The sequence below is a fragment of the Procambarus clarkii genome, chromosome 19, assembly GCF_040958095.1.
Source record: "Procambarus clarkii isolate CNS0578487 chromosome 19, FALCON_Pclarkii_2.0, whole genome shotgun sequence".
Classification (NCBI taxonomy): domain Eukaryota; kingdom Metazoa; phylum Arthropoda; class Malacostraca; order Decapoda; family Cambaridae; genus Procambarus; species Procambarus clarkii.
The window spans coordinates 20,789,014-20,808,453 of NC_091168.1; the positions used below are offsets into that span (position 1 = coordinate 20,789,014).

Genomic DNA, 19,440 nt, shown 5'->3' on the forward strand with positions numbered 1-19,440 from the left:
TTTGTCTCGCTCTCCTGTAACCCGTTTTCCTTTCCTCTCGCTCTCTCTTTTACCCATTTTCTGTCTTTAGCTCATTTGTTTCTACCAGTCTTCCCGCGACCACCACCATGAATGTCGCCCACAACCATGGACTCATGGTAGAAGTATAGACCATGGACTCATGGTAGAAGTATAGACCATGGACACATGGTAGAAGTATAGACCATGGACTCATGGTAGAAGTATAGACCATGGACACATGGTAGAAGTATAGACCATGGACACATGGTAGAAGTATAGACCATGGACTCATGGTAGAAGTATAGACCATGGACACATGGTAGAAGTATAGACCATGGACACATGGTAGAAGTATAGACCATGGACACATGGTAGAAGTATAGACCATGGACTCATGGTAGAAGTATAGACCATGGACACATGGTAGAAGTATAGACCATGGACTCATGGTAGAAGTATAGACCATGGACACATGGTAGAAGTATAGACCATGGACACATGGTAGAAGTATAGACCATGGACTCATGGTAGAAGTATAGACCATGGACACATGGTAGAAGTATAGACCATGGACACATGGTAGAAGTATAGACCATGGACTCATGGTAGAAGTATAGACCATGGACACATGGTAGAAGTATAGACCATGGACTCATGGTAGAAGTATAGACCATGGACACATGGTAGAAGTATAGACCATGGACACATGGTAGAAGTATAGACCATGGACACATGGTAGAAGTATAGACCATGGACACATGGTAGAAGTATAGACCATGGACTCATGGTAGAAGTATAGACCATGGACACATGGTAGAAGTATAGACCATGGACACATGGTAGAAGTATAGACCATGGACACATGGTAGAAGTATAGACCATGGACACATGGTAGAAGTATAGACCATGGACTCATGGTAGAAGGGAGGACCTTGGTAATTCATCTGCTGCCTCTAACCTCGCCTTCAACGAGCAAGTTAGTATATATGACTAAATCACAGGTATGAAAAAAACAGTACTGATGCTGAACTTTCCTTTCTAAAGCGTCTTTTTCCGGTAACATATTTTGTAACATTTATTTTTGTTTAGATATCTGACATCTCAAGGGTCTCAGTAGTGCAGCCGGATTCGTTCTCGATTCGCAATCCGGAATTTTGTGAATCGTTTTGTGAATGAAACCTTCTCCACATCCCCAACCACCAATAGCAGCCTTCCCCACACACCCAACCACCAATCACAGGCTTCTCCACACCCACCAATCACAGACCACACCGTTGCAGGTGAAGGCACTCATCAAGACAGGGCGGAAGGTGTGCCACCTGGCCTTCGGGCAGTCACCATTTCCCGCCCCGGAGTGCCTGACGGAGGCGCTGAAGGAATGCGCCCACATCACCCAGTACCTCCCAACACAAGGTGAGACCTGAGGACATATGCATTTGTTCTTTCTTGAAAGGCTTGTAATGTTAGACTATTATATAGCATTTTTTGGATAAAAGTTGTATTGCTTAGATTTAGATTTAGATTAAGCGCTTAGATTTTTGTTTTAGTTTTAATATGATTTGTTTGTTAAAAGTAAAAGCAGTGATATTAATCTTCTCAACCTACTACCACTCTTGAACTCAAAACCATCTGAATGGCTTATGAGTGAATATCTTTTCTGAAAATATTACTATGTTCGCTAACTGTGAATGCCAGATGTATAATATTAAAGATTGATTGGTTTCTTGAGGGGTTTTCTTAACATATTCTAACATTTCCGTCAGGTATTCCGGAGCTTCGCGAGGAGCTGGTCAAGTTCCACGAGCGGTACGACAGCTTGAGTTTAAGCGCCGAGGGCATCGTGGTGGGACCTGGCAGCAAGGAGCTCATATTCCTCATCATGGCTTCCTTCAGAGGAGGTACAGAGCCATAGTTCTTGCCAGAACATGGGGAGAAAAATGAGTGGAAGTTATAGACAGGAACTTCTAAGAAGTTAGACATATATATATACGAGTTAGGTGGAGATAAATTCGAGTTGCCTGGTATAGATCTATAAACCTTTTACATTTTCCTGTATTACCATGTTCATACATTCTTATACAATATACATAAATTCAATCAATTAGGCATATTAGGTTCTCTGAGTCCTAGTAGGCTTCATATGTCCCCTCACAGATATCCTGCTGCCCGCGCCCTCCTGGCCCTCGTTCTATTCCCAGAGCCGCCTGGCGGGGAAGGTCCCCAGGGTCCTCCAGACAGAGCAGGACCAGGGCTGGAAGCTCACGCCGGAGACGCTGGAGAAGGCTGCAAAGCAGGCAGCTCCTGGCTGGAAGCTCCTGATCCTCACTAACCCCGGAAACCCTAGTTAGTGCTCCATACTCGCGTGCTAAATATTACGAAGTTCATACATATACATGCGTTCAGACTGGTTGACTGAGGTCAATGTATACACAGATATACTCAGTATCGTCCATTTGCATTATTTAATTCTGATGTTCGTTTTCAAAAGTATTTCTATGTATTTGTTTTTTACACAAACACACACATGTTGATAATGAAATTGTTTCTTATACTTCGTATAAGAAGTATACGAAGTATAAGAAATATATATATAAGTATATTATTAAGTTCCTGGAGAGGTCTTTGAGGTAAAGGCTGGATGGATGGTAGTGATGATCAGGGAGCCTTGTAGCTCGCTAACACTGTCTTGGGTCTTCTCCAGGCGGTACCTGCTACTCTGAGCAGGAGCTTCAGGCTATCAGGTGAGTAGAGGGGACAGAACCTGTCCTATTCCTGTTTTACAACCATCTCTCTCTTTTATGTTTCTTGGACGTGGCCTTCTGTGTGTGTGTGTGTGTCTGTGTGTGTGTGTGTGTATGTGTGTGTGTGTGTGTGTGTGTGTGTGTGTGTGTGTGTGTGTGTGTGTGTGTGTGTGTGTGTGTGTGTGTGTGTGTGTGTGTGTGTGTGTGTGTGTGTGTGTTTTGTTATTAATAATATATTTAACTTTGTACGCTATTTTGTTTGTCTTTGGTCTTTAAGAAAGACACTAACTTATGTAGTGTGTCTCAGTGTTGTAGGTTCCTTAAGTGTGTCTCAGTGTTGTGGGTTCCTTAAGTGTGTCTCAGTGTTGTAGGTTTCTTAAGTGTGTCTCAGTGTTGTAGGTTCCTTAAGTGTGTCTCAGTGTTGTAGATTTCTTAAGTGTGTCTCAGTGTTGTAGGTTCCTTAAGTGTGTCTCAGTGTTGTAGGTTCCTTAAGTGTGTCTCAGTGTTGTAGGTTCCTTAAGTGTGTCTCAGTGTTGTAGATTTCTTAAGTGTGTCTTAGTGTTGTAGGTTCCTTAAGTGTGTCTCAGTGTTGTAGGTTTCTTAAGTGTGTCTCAGTGTTGTAGGTTCCTTAAGTGTGTCTCAGTGTTGTAGATTTCTTAAGTGTGTCTCAGTGTTGTAGGTTCCTTAAGTGTGTCTCAGTGTTGTAGGTTCCTTAAGTGTTTCTCAGTGTTGTAGATTTCTTAAGTGTGTCTCAGTGTTGTAGGTTCCTTAAGTGTGTCTCAGTGTTGTAGGTTTCTTAAGTGTGTCTCAGTGTTGTAGGTTCCTTAAGTGTGTCTCAGTGTTGTAGATTTCTTAAGTGTGTCTCAGTGTTGTAGGTTCCTTAAGTGTGTCTCAGTGTTGTAGGTTCCTTAAGTGTGTCTCAGTGTTGTAGATTTCTTAAGTGTGTCTTAGTGTTGTAGGTTCCTTAAGTGTGTCTCAGTGTTGTAGGTTTCTTAAGTGTGTCTCAGTGTTGAAGGTTCCTTAAGTGTGTCTCAGTGTTGTAGGTTCCTTAAGTGTGTCTCAGTGTTGTAGGTTCCTTAAGTGTGTCTCAGTGTTGTAGGTTCCTTAAGTGTGTCTCAGTGTTGTAGATTTCTTAAGTGTGTCTCAGTGTTGTAGGTTTCTTAAGTGTGTCTCAGTGTTGTAGGTTCCTTAAGTGTGTCTCAGTGTTGTAGATTTCTTAAGTGTGTCTCAGTGTTGTAGGTTCCTTAAGTGTGTCTCAGTGTTGTAGGTTTCTTAAGTGTGTCTCAGTGTTGTAGGTTCCTTAAGTGTGTCTCAGTGTTGTAGGTTCCTTAAGTGTGTCTCAGTGTTGTAGGTTCCTTAAGTGTGTCTCAGTGTTGTAGGTTTCTTAAGTGTGTCTCAGTGTTGTAGATTTCTTAAGTGTGTCTCAGTGTTGTAGATTTCTTAAGTGTGTCTCAGTGTTGTAGGTTCCTTAAGTGTGTCTCAGTGTTGTAGGTTTCTTAAGTGTGTCTCAGTGTTGTAGGTTCCTTAAGTGTGTCTCAGTGTTGTAGGTTCCTTAAGTGTGTCTCAGTGTTGTAGGTTCCTTAAGTGTGTCTCAGTGTTGTAGGTTTCTTAAGTGTGTCTCAGTGTTGTAGATTTCTTAAGTGTGTCTCAGTGTTGTAGATTTCTTAAGTGTGTGTGGCTGAATATATTCAATATTTTCCCTGTCTATGATTCAACTCCTAAAGACTTACTCATATATGTACATTTTATGATTGTTTGCTCTTTCTAAACAAAATTATTGTTTGAAATGTAAGTTGATAATAAAATATAATTGTTATATTCTATCGTCTTTTCACGTAAATACAGTTGTTTACCTTTTTCTTGCGTCTGGCAGCGCCGTGTGTCGCCAGCGAGGAGTTATCGTACTTAGTGATGAAATTTATGCTCGACTGACTTTTAACAGAAAGCACGCGTCCATGGCCAAGGTAGGTCACGCTGCTGCTGCTTCCTCTATCATTGCTTCTATAATTAACATTATTATTGCAGCATTTCTTCATAAACAAAGATCGTTAATCCAGCTGCCAAACACTTTATTTTGAATGAAAAACGCTTTACACACTCACACAACCCGTCCTCAGAGTCCATTCCATCCAACGGTCGACCCCAGAGACGCATTCGTCAATTGTTGATGTTCATTCAAAATAGGAATGTTCTCAAATAAAAATTCATGTTATTATATATATTAGCATACTGTGCATATTTAGGCGCTGGTTAGGTGTTTAGGATCTGTTGGCGATTATTGGTATTTGTAGTACGTGGATGAAGCATTTACAGCGTTGTGGTTCGAACAAAAGTCGACAGCGAAGCACTTGTGTTTCACTCAATTTCACGTATGCACTCTCGTCTAGGAATTCTACCTTCAATACACAGTAATGTGATGAATCAATGAGAAAATTCGTAGGAATGTCTAAGTTGTCTAAGACTTGTGCATGGTAACACCCAGAGTTCGAATCCTCACCACCGCTCCTACTGAGTTACTCATACCTTGAGGTTACCTTGAGGTGCTTCCGGGGCTTAGCGTCCCCGCGGCCCGGTCGTTGACCAGGCCTCATTACTATAATTATAAAGTAAATATTGTGTATTTACTGACATCAATTATTTCAACCATAAAGCTCAATAACAAATGAACAACTAACCTAATCTATCCCCTCTTTAGCATTTCCCTGAGGGCACCATTCTCACCAGTGGCTTCAGCAAGTGGGCGTCGGTGGGCGGCTGGAGGCTTGGATACGCCCACTTTCCTTCCTCTCTACGCCCACTCTTTGAGGCGGTCCGCAACGCTGCCTCCCACACATACACTAACGCCCCGGCGCCCATGCAGTATGGTGTGGCCCAGGTGAGGGGTGTTGGGTGTACGGTGTGGCCCAGGTGAGGGGTGTTGGGTGTACGGTGTGGCCCAGGTGAGGGGTGTTGGGTGTACGGTGTGGCCCAGGTGAGGGGTGATGGGTGTACGGTGTGGCCCAGGTGAGGGGTGATGGGTGTACGGTGTGGCCCAGGTGAGGGGTGATGGGTGTACGGTGTGGCCCAGGTGAGGGGTGATGGGTGTACGGTGTGGCCCAGGTGAGGGGTGATGGGTGTACGGTGTGGCCCAGGTGAGGGGTGTTGGGTGTACGGTGTGGCCCAGGTGAGGGGTGATGGGTGTACGGTGTGGCCCAGGTGAGAGTTTGTGAGCAAACTCACACACACACACACACACACACACACACACACACACACACACACACACACACACACACACACACACACACACACACACACACACACACACACACACACACACACACACACACACACACACACACACACACACACAGTTTGTGAGCAAACTCTCTGCTTAGGTTTGATTAGCTCGAGAAATTAGAATATATTATATTATTACCTAACCTAACCTACCTTACCCTACCCTACCCTTCCTTTCCTTTTCGTTTCTTTTCCCTTTCCTTTCCTTGTCTTACCAAACATAATCTAGACTTACTTGCTCTCACCTACCCTAACCTAACCTTACCTAAGCTAGCTTAACCAAGCCTAACCTACCCTAACCTAACCAAGCCTAACCTAACCAAGCCTAACCTACCCTAACCTAACCAAGCCTAACCTAACTTAACCTAATGTAAATTAACAACCTAACCTAACCTCATCTACCTTAATCTATCCTAACCTAACGGAATCTAACTTTATATAACCTAATGGAACCTGAGTTAACTGTATCTAATCTAACCTTATTTACCCTTACCTTCCCCAACCTATCCCTACAGAATCTAACTCTCTGAACCTAACCTAAGCTAATCAATCCTTACCTAACCTAACCTAACCTAACCTAACCTAACCTAAGCTAATCAATCCTTACCTAACCTAACCTAACCTAACCTAACCTAAGGTAATCAATCCTTACCTAACCTAACCTAACCTAACCTAAGCTAATCAATCCTTACCTAACCTAATCAATCCTTACCTAACCTAACATTACATAAATGGTGTAAATTTAATGTTTTTGTTTAGTCCCCCTCAATTCGCTTAAAGATTTCACGATTGTTTTCTTTTAACAGGTATTGAAAGAAAACGCAGAAGAGCTCGATCTATATATGACTAACTGCGTTAGAATATTGCAAGCAGTGTCCGACTACTGTCACAGGTTGGTTAATTGCTGGTTATTGTTAATAATAACAGTAACAACTTTGTATGTATAGTGTGCGCTCCCTAGCTTCCCCCTACACAATAGTACCTCACACTGGTACCTTTCTTTCAGGGAGCTGGGCACCGTTGGAGTGAGAGGGTGCAAGAGCCAAGCTGGGTACTACTTCATGCCCGACTTCGAGGTAGTCCGCAAGGGCTTGAGTGTACGGGGCCTCACTACAGGCGACCACATGACGGAGGCCATGCTGGAGGAGGCAAATGTAGCGGTAGGTTGTGGTGTGGGGAGGTACTTGCCTCCCAGTGATTACCGGGAAGTGAGCTCTGGGTAAATACTGGTTCAGTAACAGGGTTGTTGATTTGTGGAACCAATTGCCGCGCAACGTGGTGGAGGTGGGGTCCCTCGATTGTTTCAAGCGCGGGTTGGACAAGTATATGAGTGGGATTGGGTGGTTATAGATAGGAGCTGCCTCGTATGGGCCAATAGGCCTCCTGCAGTTACCTTTGTTCTTATGTTCTTATGCTCCGTACAGGGGACGAGTATTTCCTCAAGTTTCTAGGAGTCATTTGTGTTTTCGGCTTACACTTGAGGCCTCGTTTTATGCTTCATTAGGTATGGATTCCATTTCGGGGGATCTCGCGGCCGCGTGGATAACGCTTGGGGGTCGTAGTCCTAAGGGCTCCGGTTCGATTCCCGGTCTAGGCGGAAACAAATGGGTTAGAGTTGCTTTCACCTAGAGTTTCTGAGTTTCAGAGTTTCTGTTCACCTAGCAGTAAATGGGTACCTGGAAATTAGACGGCTTCTATGGGCTGCTTCCTGGGAATGTGTGTGTGTGTGAGCGTGTGCGCGTGTTAGAAATAACTGTAGTATATATAATAGAGGAAAATACGTTGGTTAGAAAGGCGTGATCCAAGAGCTAATACCTCGATTCTGCACACACACACACACACACACACACACACACACACACACACACACACACACACACACACACACACACACACACACACACACACACACACAGAGCTCAGGGGAAAGACGGCCCAAGATATGATGGATTACATCACGCAGAAGTGCAAGGACGCAGCAAACAAGTTTGTCCCAGTCCAAAAGGAAAACAGAGAAATGAAGATGAGAAACCCATGGTTTAATCAAAGATGTAGGCTAGCTAAGCAGCAAAGTAAAAGGGCATGGAGAAACTATAGGAATAACAGGACACTGGAGAGCAGAGAAAGATACCAGAATGCCAGGAATGAATATGTCAGGATGAGAAGAGAGGCAGAAAGACAATACGAAAATGACATCGCAAGCAAGGCAAAGACTCAGCCTAAATTGTTGCATAGCCACATTAGGAGAAAAACAACAGTAAAGGAACAGGTTATGAGATTAAGGATAGGGGCGGAAGGATTCACTACAAATGACAAGGAAGTGTGTGAGGAATTGAATAAGAAATTCCAGGAGGTCTTCACCTTAGAACAAGGAGAAATTCCAGAGGTAAGTGAGGGAATAGCTAACCAGGAACCACTGGAAGAGTTTGAGATTACCAGTGGGGAAGTAAGGAAGTGTTTACTAGAGTTGGACGTGACGAAGGCTATAGGCCCAGATGGAATCTCCCCTTGGGTTCTAAAGGAAGGAGCAAGAGAACTGAGCCTACCACTCTCCATAGTGTATAACAAATCACTGGCAACAGGGGAACTGCCAGATACTTGGAAAGCAGCTAACGTAGTCCCGATATACAAGAAAGGGGATAGACAGGAGGCACTGAACTACAGGCCAGTGTCCCTAACCTGCATACCATGCAAGCTGATGGAGAAGATTGTGCGAAAAAAACTAGTGGAGCATCTGGAGCGAAGGAACTTTGTAACACAGCATCAACATGGGTTCAGGGATGGCAGGTCCTGCCTCACAGGGTTACTTGAATTCTACGACCAGGCAACAAAAATAAGGCAAGAAAGAGAAGGGTGGGCAGACTGCATATTTTTGGATTGTCAGAAAGCCTTTGATACAGTGCCACACAAGAGGCTAGTGCGAAAGTTGGAGATGCAGGCTGGAGTGAGAGGGAAGGTACTCCGGTGGATAGAGGAATACCTAAGCAACAGGAGACAACGAGTCTGTGTGAGGGGTGAGGTCTCAGATTGGCGAGACGTCACAAGTGGAGTCCCGCAGGGGTCAGTCCTTGGACCTATACTGTTTCTGGTATATGTAAATGATCTCCCAGAGGGTATAGATTCGTTCCTCTCAATGTTTGCCGACGATGCAAAAATTATGAGGAGGATTGAAACAGAGGATGATAGTAGGAGGCTACAAGATGACCTGGATAGACTGAGTGAATGGTCCAACAAATGGCTGTTGAAGTTCAACCCGAGTAAATGCAAAGTAATGAAACTAGGCAGTGGAAACAGGAGGCCAGGCACAGGATACAGAATAGGAGATGAAGTACTTAATGAAACAGACAGAGAGAAAGATCTAGGAGTTGATATCACACCAAACCTGTCTCCTGAAGCCCACATAAAGAGAATAACGTCTGCGGCATATGCGAGGCTGGCTAACATCAGAACGGCGTTCAGGAACCTGTGTAAGGAATCATTCAGAATCTTGTACACCACATATGTAAGACCAATCCTGGAGTATGCGGCCCCAGCATGGAGCCCGTACCTTGTCAAGCACAAGACGAAGCTGGAAAAAGTCCAAAGGTATGCTACTAGACTAGTCCCAGAACTAAGAGGCATGAGTTATGAGGAAAGGCTGCGGGAAATGCACCTCACGACACTGGAAGACAGAAGAGTAAGGGGGGACATGATCACAACCTACAAAATCCTCAGGGGAATCGACCGGGTAAACAAGGACGAACTTTTCAACACTGGTGGGACGCGAACAAGGGGACACAGGTGGAAGCTGAGTACCCAAATGAGCCACAGAGACGTTTGAAAGAACTTTTTCAGTGTCAGAGTAGTTAGCAAATGGAATGCATTAGGAAGTGATGTGGTGGAGGCTGACTCCATTCACAGTTTCAAATGTAGATATGATAGAGCCCAATAGGCTCAGGAATCTGTACACCAGTTGATTGACGGTTGAGAGGCGGGACCAAAGAGCCAGAGCTCAACCCCCGCAAGCACAATTAGGTGAGTACAATTAGGTGAGTACACACACACACACACACACACACACACACACAGACACACACAGACGTGTTCACCACTCATAATACATTTCTCCCACCACCAGCTAATGGCCTCCAGCGCCTTCCTGCGGCCAGCGGATGAACTGACTTGTCGCCTCTGTTTCGTCTGCTTCGACGGGTCGCGCGCCCTGCTGGCCCTCAAGGACGAGCCCTCCAAACACCTCCTCTCCGACGAGTTCCTCCACAAGAACTGTCTCCCTATCGTCCAGGGCGTCCAGGACCTGAAGAAGTGGGTGCTGAAACATCAGTAGTGGGGGATATGAACGCCATAAAATGAGATTGGGAAACCCGGAAAAAATATTTTGAACAGCTAACATATCATTTGGATGGATATCTTTTTTTAATATTCAGCAAAATTAGGAAATATATATAATAATAAGGACATTGTGGACAAGCATGATTTAAATGTTTATGTTTTTTTTGACTGAGTTAATTATCGTAGTTGAACGGTGTTATTGAAAGTAAAGTCTGCGAACCGGATCCTGAATGATTTAATTTGCTGTTTCGTTTTGGAATTTGCTGTTAACGTATTAGTATGCAAATTTATATTAGTGTATGTTATTAGTATGTTAATACAATGTATGTATTAGTATGTTAATACAATGTATGTATTAGTATGCTAATACAATGTATGCATTAGTAAGTTAATGCATGTTGCAAAAGAATTGTCATTGGCCTTTTTAACACCTTATAAACATGTTCAAATCAACATGGCACACCAGTAAAAGGTCAAGTGAATATTCAATAGATTTTCCACACAGGGGATACGACCAATGTTTATAAATCACTTTCAGTGTGAACCAAAAAAAACTTTCAAAGTGGTACACGTTGTAGAGCCGCTTAGGTTTTAACTGCGCCTAGAACTAGATTATTACGGGCTCACCATAGCCCGTGCTACTTGGAACGTTTTGTTTCCAGCTCCTCACGGGAAAAGTTTTTTTTTTTGCCTTTTTAGTGCACTCGAAGTACACTTTTGGGCCCAAATGCTTCCGTCTCTCTCGACGTTTCAACTATGCACTGATACGACGTATTTCCAATCTTCAGAATATTTTCCTCCTTTGCAGTTTCCTGGGGTTTTCGATCCTGAGATGTAATTAATTTTCCGATACCAGTCCAAGTGGGCCTACCGACCACTTTGACGGCCATATTGAGCCTGGTAACCACTTTGACGGCCATATTGAGCCTGGCAACCACTTTGACGGCCATATTGAGCCTGGCAACCACTTTGACGGCCATATTGAGCCTGGCAACCACTTTGACGGCCATATTGGGCCTGGCAACCACTTTGACGGCCATATTGAGCCTGGCAACCACTTTGACGGCCATATTGGGCCTGGGGACCACTTTGACGACCATATTGGGCCCTGGGGACCACTTTGACGGCCATATGGGCCCCTGGCAACCACTTTGACGGCCATATTGGGCCCTGGCAACCACTTTGACGGCCATATTGGGCCCTGGCAACCACTTTGACGGCCATATTGGGCCCTGGCAACCACTTTGACGGCCATATTGGCCAAAATCTCCACAAACCAGAATGACATTCGCAAGCTAAATATCATTCCTAGGCATCAAGGAATCTGTGTGTGTAGAGAACTGCTGTATGCCATCCTTGACAACTGTCACGTTATGGCTCCTTGACAGCTCTCATGTCGTGGCTCCTTGACAGCTCTCATGTCGTGGCTCCTTGACAGCTCTCATGTCGTGACTCCTTGACAGCTCTCATGTCGTGGCTCCTTGACAGCTCTCATGTCGTGGCTCCTTGACAGCTCTCATGTCGTGGCTCCTTGACAGCTCTCATGTCGTGGCTCCTTGACAGCTCTCATGTCGTGGCTCCTTGACAACTGTCATGTCGTGGCTCCTTGACAGCTCTCATGTCGTGGCTCCTTGACAGCTCTCATGTCGTGGCTCCTTGACAGCTCTCATGTCGTGGCTCCTTGACAGCTCTCATGTCGTCGCTCCTTGACAGCTCTCATGTCGTGGCTCCTTGACAGCTCTCATGTCGTGGCTCCTTGACAGCTCTCATGTCGTCGCTCCTTGACAACTGTCATGTCGTGGCTCCTTGACAGCTCTTATGTCGTGGCTCCTTGACAGCTCTCATGTCGTGACTCCTTGACAGCTCTCATGTCGTGACTCCTTGACAGCTCTCATGTCGTGGCTCCTTGACAGCTCTCATGTCGTGGCTCCTTGACAGCTCTCATGTCGTGGCTCCTTGACAGCTCTCATGTCGTGGCTCCTTGACAACACTGCTCACGTCGCTTGACACACTTCCTCCCGCATCCTGTGTCTTCTTAACAACCTGCATCCTGGCCAGAAAAAAAATTCGCTGTGTTGAATGCAATATTGATTTATTGCAAGCTGTAGGCAAATAAAAACCGTATAGTTTTTCATTTTATGTTCACTGACAATTTTTTTGTTTGTATTGCTGTTGTTTTTGTTATTTATAATTATAAATATTTGTTCACTTGTGCCTTTTTTACCCGGATGCAGTGGCGCACATTAAGGCAAAGAAATCTATGAATCGACTAACGAGATAATTTAAGAAATATTTAATAATTTATTCAAAGAAATCTATGAATAAACATAGGAAGAGATAAATAAAAAGGAAATAGAATACTGAGGCAGAAAGAAAAAAATGCTGGAAATAGGAGGAGAGGGAAGGAGAAGGGGAACGATCAGGGAAGGGAACTAACTACTTGGAAGGGGTCAGGATAGGGATTTGGGATGGGACGGGGGAAAAGGAATGGTGCCCAACCACTTGTGGACGGTCGGGGATTGAACGCCGACCTGCATGAAGCGAGACCGTCGTTTTACCGTACAGCCCAAGTGGTTGGGCAAGGTAGGAGGAAGGGAGGGACAGGAAGTACGTAGGTAAGAGAGAGAGAGAGAGAGAGAGAGAGAGAGAGAGAGAGAGAGAGAGAGAGAGAGAGAGAGAGAGAGAGAGAGAGAGAGAGAGAGAGAGAGAGAGAGAGAGAAAGAGATGCGTGGGAGGAAGCGAGAGAGAAGGTGGGGGAGGGAGAGAGAAGCAGGAAAGGAGGGGGGGGGGGCGAATGGAGGGAGGGAGGAAGGGAGTAATGAAGAGAGGAAGCATGGTAAGGAAGATATGAGTTGGAATAGAGAGAATTAGAAAGTGAATGAATGAGGAAAGAAGTGAGAGAAACTGAGGGAGAGAGAGAGATAATGATGGAGGGAGGGATAGGGAGGGCGTGAGTGATGCAGGAGGAGGAGGAGAAAGAGTAAAGAGAGAGGGAGAGGGAGAGGGTGGGAAGGAGGGTGGGAAGGAGGGTGGGAAGGGGGGGGGGGGGAGGTAACACACCAGCAGGAAGACCAACACATCCTGGCAACCAGCGGCCACCTGTCAGGTGCTTGGCTTCGTTGCTACGACCGCGTTGAGGTCTCCAGCTCAGTACAGCGTAGCGATGCGTGGCGGACGGACGTACGGTGAACCGCTGCTGCTGCTCCCTCCCACTCTAAATCATCCCCCCCTACCTGCCCTCTCCCACAGCAATCTCCATCCCACGTGTCCCACAGGAACCCGGGACACTGGGACCCCGTCGTGCAGTACGCGTTAGTGAACAAAACATATACAGGGAAAAGTCATTGTTTTGATTTCCACAGAGAAAACGGGACAAAAAATGGTTTATTTCCGAAGCGGAAACTATTGTGTTGTGGTGGTTGAGTCGTCTGTCTTTAAGTGAAAAGAAAGTTAGAGAAGTGGCTGCTGTTGTTTGAACTACTTAGTGCTATGTTTTATTCATAGCATAAATATTTACACGTGTCGTTTTCCCCAATTCAGTGAATTGTCAAGATCGTGTGATGTTTTTATGTAGTTAAATGTGTAAAATATTGACAGTTGTCAAATGGGTGAAATGGTGAATGGACATGATTTCGATGGACCCTGTTCTGGAGTCATTATGTATCCGCACATGGCTGTATTCACCGAGAGGTGTTGTATTTCAGCGTCGCGGTGTGCATACACGAGGTGTATACTGTAGTTCAGGACTGAAACTATTCAAGCTGATTGGTCAGTTGGTCAGTAAATAAGTTGTGGGTGGCCAGTAAGCTGTTGTAGTGATCTTAATAATTACCCTTTAGAGGCTGATTGTCATTCACCCTCAATAGATAGTCCTTAATAACCCTCCCTCAATAGATAATTCTCAATAACCCTCCCTCAATAGATAATTCTCAATAACCCTCCCTTAATAGATAATCCTTATAAAAAACACAAACCTAGAACATCCGAGTACTCTTACAGTCTTCACTTTAGTGAGTATTTCCATGTAAAATTGTTTGTAATGCGAGGAAATGTTAAGTTAATCATATTTTCTAAGTAGTGAAGTATCCACACGAGACATATAAGTAATTCCCGTGTTTAAATTACCGCATAAAGTGATCAGGAACTAGACACTACAACCAAGATTATCATTGTTTAAGACAAGAATAAGACGAATTGTATAAATATTGGAGCTTGGAAGTGGTGGAATTATGATATTGACTTGTATTTAGAAGGAAAGGGAAGGAGCAATATTAAGACAGATAATTGGACAGTAGAACAGGGCAGTGTAGGTATAGTGGGACGGGTGGAACGGGAGTAGATGGGATGTGATAAGTATCTATTTCCCTCCCAGCTCACCACTTGCACTCACTATCCATACTTGCAACATACACTTACTAGTTACACTCACGATAGTGAATCCTTTACCAATACTCTCTCTCTTCTCTCTCTCTCTCTCTCTCTCTCTCTCTCTCTCTCTCTCTCTCTCTCTCTCTCTCTCTCTCTCTCTCTCTCTCTCTCTCTCTCTCCTATTTCGTGTGGTCAGGACCTTGGCCCAATTACCTGCTGTAATTGCCAATTTCTGTTTCATCCATTTTGTCTCGTGTTTGCCTTTAAACACCCGTTGAGAGATGAGTTTTTTAATGTATATAATGTGTGAAAGTGTATTTTGTGTGGGAATGTGTGTAAATGTGTGTATAATGTAAGTAAATATGTTTGAAATTTATGCATATGTATTTAGTGAATGAAGGTGGGTATGTATTAGGATGTTCCTAACTACCTTTTTTGTGAATATAGTAATTTGGTTATATTTTGGATATATCGCCCATTTTGGTATATTTCTGACATATTTTTGTCACATTCTTGACATATTCGACCATATTCATAGAGTATTCTTTATATATTCATGGCATATTTTTGGAATATTCTTAGCAAATTCTTTACATAAGTACGCTGACAGACTCTAAAGTGTTCTGTAACCTTAGGTTGTATGACAATGTCATTTTAAGTGTCACTTGTCTCTGACCACCAGCTGAGAGGGCCTTGACTGGCCCTCGTGGTACGTGGAGAGTGTCTGGAAAGTGTGTTGACATAATGACGTCACCACTGTTTACCTTTCGTGTTTCTTCAGGTGGTTGGATAGTTAGTGAGTGTTTCTTAATTGGTCTCTCTCCTCTAAACTTCTGTTCCTTGTCATTAATGTCTGCTTTCTTCTGTGTCTTTCTCAGTCTGTCTCGCTCTCATTCTTTCTTTCTCTCTCTCTATCTTTAGTATACAAATTTTTCATTTCAACTTTTCCACCGGTATATATAATTATTATTTTCACCTGTATATTATTTCCACTGATATATATAATATATATATATATATATATATATATATATATATATGTATATATATATATATATATATATATATATATATATTTATATATATATGTGTATATGTGTGTGTGTGTATATCACGAAAATAAACACGTGATTAGTAAATTATATATATATATATATATATATATATATATATATATATATATATATATATATATATATATATATATATATATATGCAAACAAGCCTGAATGGTCCCCAGGACTATATACAACTGGGGTGTGAGTTTTCAGTTATATATATATATATATATATATATATATATATATATATATATATATATATATATATATATATATATATATATATATATATATATATATATAATTTTGACTGTGATCTCTGTCGATTAATTGATTCACAAATTGATTATTTTCCAATTCAATTTTCTAGTTTCTTTTTCTTTCTGTTGCTTCGGTGCCTTTTATCCCTTCTTCCTATTTCCTATTCTTTATCCTCAGTTTAGTCAGGTAACGTAACATGCCACCTTTGACACTATCGACCACAACGTCATAATTTCGATGCATTAGTGACTTTATAATCGTCGTAATATTGACGTATCATCAGACTAGTGCCTTTTTTGGCCTCAGTGGACATGACAAGGTATATAAATTTAGGGAGGGTAAAAGACCACTTCATTTTTAAAGTTTGAGGAATCGTAAATAGGAGCTGAATCATCATATAACTTCCCTTCCAGGATTGTAGTGAATATGTGAAGTCATGTATATCGTAAGTTTCTCTAGTGCCATATATAATTACTATGATTTGAAAACTTAAGAGAACATCTTACGAGACGTTATGAGTAACTGTTGATCATATTGTGATTATACTAGATTATAATTATAATTATTGATCTGAATTGTAAAAAGATGTCTTAGACCTTTAGTCAGGGAGTGATTATTGAAGGAAATTATAGCTAATTTTGTGGCTGTGCCGAACTCGACTAAGTTAGACCCGAATGTGTGACAGAAAATGGCTTGTAATAGTTGACTTAATTACTGAACAATCCTCGAAGGAACTCCAAGAGTGGAACTTGAGCAGTGGATCTGACTGCTTGATAATCTTCCAAGTGAAACCATGTAGCTATATAAGTGTGATCACGTGACATGGATATCTGCTCCCACTGTGTCGTGTACTAAGATGACATGAGTTGAGGTGTGTAATGGATTAAGGTGGTGGAGTAATGACGCAAGGAGGAGAAGATAGCCAAACTAGATATCTTTCTCGACTTGGGTACGAAGTTGGAGAAGATAGCGGCGTCATGTGAGCTCAGGTCGAATGGTGAGACTGTCTGAGCAATCACCATTACTTCTACACGACTTCCACACCTCACATCACTTAGAGAGACCCCCCCCCCCACACACACACATCCTAGTAGATTCCCCCCTCACATCTCTTCCAGGAAAGGCCTGTTTAGCAACAGTCCAACACAGTCGTATCTGAGAAAGACCTGTTTAGCAACAGTCCAACACAGTCGTATCTGAGAAAGACCTGTTTAGCAACAGTCCAACACAGTCGTATCTGAGAAAGACCTGTTTAGCAACAGTCCAACACAGTCGTATCTGAGAAAGACCTGTTTAGCAACACTCCAACACAGCCGTATCTGAGAAAGACCTGTTTAGCAACAGTCCAACAGAGCCGTATCTGAGAAAGGCCTGTTTAGCAACAGTCCAACAGAGCCGTATCTGAGAAAGACCTGTTTAGCAACAGTCCAACAGAGCCGTATCTGAGGAAGACCTGTTTAGCAACACTCCAACACAGCCGTATCTGAGAAAGGCCTGTTTAGCAACAGTCCAACACAGTCGTATCTGAGAAAGACCTGTTTAGCAACAGTCCAACAGAGCCGTATCTGAGAAAGGCCTGTTTAGCAACACTCCAACACAGCCGTATCTGAGAAAGACCTGTTTAGCAACAGTCCAACACAGTCGTATCTGAGAAAGACCAAGTCGATGCCCACTACCCATACTTCGCCTGGCTCCTCCTCCTAACTCCTACGCCTCCTCCCCCCCCCGACCTGGAACCCACAATCAGCCACCATGGTCACTTCAGCCAAACTTAAAGGTAAGTTTGCTTTATGTCACTTTAATATGTAATAAAGCCACCTCTAATTTACTGTTATAAAGTGATGCTTCTAACTTTGTTATTGTTGAAGTACTTAATATTTAATTACATTTGGTCTTGTTGGTTTTGTATGTTAATTGTAATATGTAATACACTAAGCTGCAGTACAATACACTAAGCTGCAGTACAATACAAGATGTGGCGGTACAATTTTAAGATGGTGCAGTACACGCCTATCTCATTTACAAATAAAATACAGCATCATGATTTTATACAATATACAATACAATATAATACAGTAGAATATAATGACGCGCAAGATAAACGCCACTTATTGCTAAGTCTCAAGGCAACAAATGCCCTTCTATCCCCGGGTACATAATCATCATGAAGAAAAGGTGGGCCTCCAGGTGTTAAGAAAAGGTGGGACAGATGAAAATGACATGGGGGAGTCTCTATAAATGCTAACATTTCTAAAAGTTTTTACTTTAGTTCAACTCAGACCAGCCTATGTCCGTCCGGTACCCTAGACCATTCCCCCTGCAAAGTTGGATGAAGCTAGTCCCAAGCATCTCACTTCTAACCTTGAACAAACAGATAGTCTCTCTTATAGGTGATTGTAACGTTAAATTGCCTCGCTACCTCGGATATTAACCATCTAAACTCTAGCCTAAATAATGAATGTTCGAAGGGGGAGAGGGGTAATGTTCGGATCAACGGAGAGGGAATAATGGAGGAATGTTCGGATTATGTCGGGGGCCGGAAGAACGCCGCATGTGGTTCCTTTGTTTTATACGCATTGTGGCCGACGGAATTACTCTCCGCCAGCTGATGGAGTCACGTGGCTTATTTGTTTACGTCTTAGCCAGCTGACGGAGTCACGTGGCTTATTTGTTTACGTCTCTTCCAGCTGATGAAGTCACGTGGCTTATTTGTTTACGTCTTAGCCAGCTGACGGAGTCACGTGGCTTATTTGTTTACGTCTCTTCCAGCTGATGAAGTCACGTGGCTTATTTGTTTACGTCTCTTCCAGCTGATGGAGTCACGTGGCTTATTTGTTTACGTCTCTTCCAGCTGATGGACACGTGGCCTATTTGTTTACGTCTCTTCCAGCTGATGCAGTCACGTGGCTTATTTGTTTACGTCTCTTCCAGCTGATGCAGTCACGTGGCTTATTTGTTTACGTCTCTTCCAGCTGATGGACACGTGGCTTATTTGTTTACGTCTCTTCCAGCTGATGCAGTCACGTGGCTTATTTGTTTACGTCTCTTCCAGCTGATGCAGTCACGTGGCTTATTTGTTTACGTCTCTTCCAGCTGATGGACACGTGGCCTATTTGTTTACATCTATCTGGTGACGAGGCCACGCGATTTATTTACTTACATCTGTCAGCTGTTGGAGCCACGTGGTTTATTTGTTTACATCTGGTGTTGATGTAAACAAATAAACACAGGTGTTGACACACAGGTGGGACGTCAACACCCGCGACTCTGCCGCTTGCTCTGGTAGTGTTTGTTCCTCTTTCTCTTCTCAGTCTTCCTTACTCGCTTCCCCTTTTTTCTTATCAACTGAATGTCCTTATCTGTCTCACGATCTGTCCCGGCAGCATCCGCTGCTCTTTATC

General features: G+C 43.3%; 2 protein-coding genes across 2 annotated transcripts in view; both read left to right on the forward strand.

The window, feature by feature from the left end:
• The first annotated feature begins 1,286 nt into the window (after positions 1-1,286).
• LOC123757512 (aspartate aminotransferase) lies at positions 1,287-12,557 on the forward strand. The gene is made up of 9 exons (XM_069327090.1): positions 1,287-1,413; positions 1,764-1,898; positions 2,155-2,343; positions 2,702-2,741; positions 4,615-4,705; positions 5,437-5,616; positions 6,827-6,912; positions 7,027-7,180; positions 10,138-12,557. Exons 2-9 carry the CDS (start codon positions 1,880-1,882, stop codon positions 10,342-10,344), a joined length of 966 nt encoding a protein of 321 aa, XP_069183191.1. The 5' UTR covers positions 1,287-1,413; positions 1,764-1,879; the 3' UTR covers positions 10,345-12,557.
• Positions 12,558-13,510: 953 nt separating this feature from the next.
• Positions 13,511-19,440, forward strand: part of LOC123757513 (myosin-IIIb) — a 64,452-nt gene continuing 58,522 nt past the window's right edge. Inside the window, exons 1-2 of the mRNA XM_069327091.1 lie at positions 13,511-13,529; positions 16,453-17,816. Coding sequence (XP_069183192.1) covers positions 17,792-17,816 — 25 coding nt within the window. The 5' untranslated portion in view covers positions 13,511-13,529; positions 16,453-17,791. The remainder of the gene's footprint in view (positions 13,530-16,452; positions 17,817-19,440) is intronic.

What these genes read in the sequence shown, in the direction of transcription:
- LOC123757512 (XM_069327090.1), top strand. An exon ending in CAGGAGCTTCAGGCTATCAG is followed by an intron (nt 2,742 to 4,614) that starts GTGAGTAGAGGG and finishes TGCGTCTGGCAG; the next exon opens with CGCCGTGTGTCGCCAGCGAG. An exon ending in TGGAGGAGGCAAATGTAGCG is followed by an intron (nt 7,181 to 10,137) that starts GTAGGTTGTGGT and finishes TCCCACCACCAG; the next exon opens with CTAATGGCCTCCAGCGCCTT.